Source organism: Arvicola amphibius, chromosome 8, assembly GCF_903992535.2.
Source record: "Arvicola amphibius chromosome 8, mArvAmp1.2, whole genome shotgun sequence".
In the NCBI taxonomy this organism is placed as follows: Eukaryota; Metazoa; Chordata; class Mammalia; order Rodentia; family Cricetidae; genus Arvicola; species Arvicola amphibius.
The window spans coordinates 61,870,775-61,875,395 of NC_052054.1; the positions used below are offsets into that span (position 1 = coordinate 61,870,775).

At 39.3% G+C, this 4,621-nt stretch overlaps 1 protein-coding gene across 1 annotated transcript; it reads left to right on the plus strand.

Moving 5' to 3' along the window:
• The first annotated feature begins 1,941 nt into the window (after positions 1–1,941).
• Positions 1,942–3,395, plus strand: LOC119821180 (TRAF family member-associated NF-kappa-B activator-like). Its single transcript, XM_038340068.1, has one exon. It carries the CDS (start codon positions 2,000–2,002, stop codon positions 3,236–3,238), a length of 1,239 nt encoding a protein of 412 aa, XP_038195996.1. The 5' UTR covers positions 1,942–1,999; the 3' UTR covers positions 3,239–3,395.
• The last annotated feature ends 1,226 nt before the right edge of the window (positions 3,396–4,621 follow it).

Genomic DNA, 4,621 nt, shown 5'->3' on the forward strand with positions numbered 1-4,621 from the left:
AAGCTGAGGATGAGACTGAAATGTTGAATTTAGAGATGCAGAGTGAAAAATGAAAATCTGGTGTTAGCTTATTTGTTTCTATGATAGTAATGGCTTCCCACAGAATGACTGCTAGAGTTGAAGTTGGGATAAATCAATGAGTAGGGGGAAAGAAAGCTTGAAGGGGAAAATTTGTAAGTGGTGGCTAGGGGTATAGATAATAATTTGAAGGAGCAGTTATAGAGGTAAAGATCTTTAGCTAGCCTACCTGCTTCCCTGGCAAGGATGGACTGAATGACTACTAGCAATACCTTTTGGAGTTGGGGCCTGGAATAAAGCAGTGAGTGTAGGGAGGGAATGTAGGAATGGAAGATCTATGTGATCCTCTGGAGATTGTGGCAGAGGGAGGAGAGGGACTCAGCAGAAATTCTACTGAAAAACTAGGGATTAGAAGAAGAATTGGATTTGGAGGAGATGGGGGATAGGTGAACATCTGTTTTTAAGGTATTCTCTGATCAGAGTAATATGTGCATTCCTAGGAAGTTCATTTGGCTGTTTATATAAGATATATATGTTTAACTGTGTGTGTGTGTGTGTGCATGTGTGTGTGTGTGTGTGTGTGTGTGTGTGTGTGTGTGTGTGTGTGTGTGTGTAAAAGAGAGGGAGAGAGAGAGAAAGATAAGCATATCATGAGTGGAGGAGCCTATAGAAACAATAGTGTTGATATCCTGAAGCTATACTTATAGGCAGTTGTGTGTCCCCAGATATGGGTACTAAGAATTGAACTCAGGTCCTCTACAAGAGCAGTATATGATTTTAGGTAATGACACATCTCTCTAGTCAGCTTTTGGCTTTTAAACACAGTGTCTATATATTATATATTATATAGCACAAGTTAACTGTAAGCTTGTTATGTGGCCTAGATTGTTCTTGAATTTATGATTCTTCTGCATCAGTTTTCAAGTGTTTAAAGGTATTATGCCACATGACTGGTTTGGGTACCTGTCTTTTTATTATTTTACCATGGAGGAAATTCATAATTATATTAACTAACCAAAGTTACAAACCCCAAGTGTCAGTGCAGAGTTCACTTATACAATAGAATATAATTCTAAAAGGCAAGGACCAAGATAATGAAGTCAAATTATATCCTTATACATTTGTATACATATATAGAAATGTAACAATGAAACCTATTATTTTGAACAATTAAGATACTTTTAAGAAGGAGAAACAAAGAAAGGCTTGATGATATATACCTGTAATTTCTGCACTTGGTAAGTAGAGGTAAAAGGATTAAAATTTTGAGCAACAACCAGCCCCACCAGCCCCACCTGCAATGGGAAGTACAGATGAGTGTCTGATATCCCAGCTGGATAACCCTGCTTTCTAGAACCTAGTCCCTGTCCCTTCACAACCCCCATCATCCCCAATGTCCTCCCACAAATCATCCCCTGCCACAACAGTAACAGCTGGACCCATTGACCCCATCTGTATCGGGAGGGAAAGCAAAAACTGGCTTCACTGGCTCCACCTATACCGGGAGGCACAGTAACAACCAGCCTCACCATCCCCACATGAACCGGGAGGGAGAGTAACCACTGCTCACAACAGCCCCAACTGCAACTGGAGCATCAGCGACCTTCAGCCAGAGCAAACCCAAGTAGTACCTGGAGGAACAGCAACAGTGACAATTGGGAGCCACAATTCTCAACTGCAGCCAGAGGAAAAGGCCCCAACTGCACCTGGAGGAAGAGTGACCACCTGAACTACAGCCCCCTCCTCTACTGATAGGAGTAGGAGGGATCCACAGAGGCTCAGGCTCCACCAACACCAATTAGAAGAGATGTGTAGACAGCAGTGTAAGAATATAGTAACAGGAACTGGAACGGAAAGCAACTTCCGGCTGTAGACATTCTGCCGGGCACCGGCGACCTTTAGCGTGAGAGAACGCAGCGGAAACCCTCAACTAGTTGGCATTCATCCCATCCTTTATAGTGATGATACAGGACAAAGAGGAATGGATAAAAACATTGGCGAGCAACTCAACAGAGCATATGAAGCCTTCCGACAAGCGTGCATGGACAGAGACTCGGCGGTAAGGGAGCTACAGCAAAAGACTGAGAACTATGAACAAAGAATACGCGAGCAACAAGAACAGCTGTCATTTCAACAAACTCTTATTGACAAGCTAAAATCACAGCTACTTCTGGTGGATTCCAGTCGAGATAACAGTTGTGGCTGTGTACCTTTGCTTGAAGACAGTGAAAAAAGGAAGAATAATTTGACTCTTGATGAACCACGTGATAAAGTGAAACTAGGAACACTGAGAGATAAGCAGTCAAAGGGGAGAAGACAAGTTTCTTCTGGAAAAGAGCCCTCAGCGGATCTCAGCCTTCCTTCACATCATCACAGGGATAATATAGAGAAGACTTTCTGGGACCTTAAGGAAGAATTTCATAGGATATGCTTGCTAGCAAAAGCACAGAAAGACCACTTAAGCAAACTTAATATACCAGATATTGCAACTGACACACAGTGCTCTGTGCCCATACAGTGTACTGATAAAACAGATAAACAAGAAGTGCTATTTAAGCCCCAGGCTAAAGATGGTATAAACAGAGGTACACCGTGTATCGCATCTGTTACACCGAGAGGACTGGGCCGAGATGAGGAGGACACCTCTTTGGAATCACTTTCTAAGCTCAATGTCAAGTTTCCACCCATGGACAGTGACTCTGCTTTCTTACATAGCACTCCAGAGACACCCAGCATCCTTACTCCTGACACATCTGAGTCTGTGTGCCAGGATACATTTAATATGGAAGGCAGAGACAACCCAGGAAACTTTGGTAAAACAGAAGAAACTTTATTTGAAATTCGGGGAATTGACCTCATGACTTCAGCTATACAAAACCTTAAAACAACTGACAAAACAAACCCTTCAAATCTTAGAGCTCCGTGTTTGCCAGCTGGAGACCGTAATGTGTTCTATGTAAACACATTCCCACTTCAGGACCCGCCTGATGCACCTTTTCCCTCACTGGATTCCCCAGGAAAAGCTGTCCGAGGACCACAGCAGCCCTTTTGGAAGCCCTTTCTTAACCAAGACACTGACTTAGTGGTACTAACTGGTACAGACGCGGAACTCCTTAAACCTCAAGTGTGTGAATTCTGTCAAGAGCCTTTCCCACCGTCCATGACTTCCAGGGGGGATTTCCTCCGGCATCTTAATTCACACTTTAATGGGGAGACTTAGGGCACATTTGAAAACAGACATAGCAGGCTCTCTGTGATGTTCTGGATTTGTAATGCTGGAGAATACTTGCTTTTAAGCTAAATTTAAGATGGTTTATAAAAGAAATTCAGTGTCATTGCTATTTGAATATTTTTCTAAACTTGTTACTTGTCTTTTAAGAGAGATCACTTTGTATAAAAATAATTCATTATATTCATGTTTACACTATTATAATAATTCAAATTTTGCATGTGACTTAGAGTTACATAATCATAATTTATATCTCAAATACCTACGCTTATTGTTTGGCTCATGAGATATATTAAATTTGGTAATATCAAATGTGTGTAGGATTTCACTTGAATCTTTAAATTATTTATGCTACAGCTAATGTTCTTTTAAGATACATAATATAATTTACAGAGAATAGCAAACAATATAATCATCTAAGTAAATACTGAATCAGACATTAGTTGCCCAGTGAAAATTATTTAAACATTTTAGATTATTTTTTTAAATAATGCACATGGTTTTAATTTTTACTATGTGTGTAGATGCATGATTAAATGAATTAAATATTAGAATTTACATGTGTTCTGATAATAAAAGTGTTCTCTTTTTCCGAAGTAAATAAATAAATGACATTTGGGGAACGTTCATAAAAAAAAAAAGAATATAGTAACAACACAAACAACAGTACCGCACCACCAGAAATTAGTCCTACATCAGCAAGACCTGAATGGCCCAACACTGATGAAGGAGGATGAAACAACCTTAAAAGTAACTTTATGAAGTTGATAGAAGCCCCTAAAGAAGAAATTTTTAAAAATCAGTTAAAGAAATGGAAGAAAAGACACTAAGAGACCATACATACAAGCCCAGACTATAATACCCAGCAAAGCTTTCAATCACCATAGACAAAACAAGATATTTTACGACAAAACCAGATTTAAAAAATACCTATCTACAAGTCCAGCATTTCAGAACGTACTAAAAGGAAGGAAAACTCCAACCTACAGAAGCTAACTGCACCCACAAAACACAGGTAACTGATAACCTCACACCAGCAGATGCTAAAGAAGGGAAACAAACAAACTCTACCACTAAAAAATAACAGGAATTAACAATTACTGGTCATACATACCGCTTTATATAAATGGACTCAATTCACCTATAATAAAACACAAACTAACTTAATGGATAGCAAAAAGAATCTATCCTTCATTGCCTACAAGAAACAAACCTCAACTTCAAAGAAAGAGCAAAGGATTGAGAAAAGATTTTCCAATCAAATGGACCTAAGACACAAGCTGTTGCATCTATCCTAATATCTAATAAAATAGACTTCAAACTAAAATGAATCAGAGAAATGGAGAAGGAGACTTCATACTAATTATAGGAAAA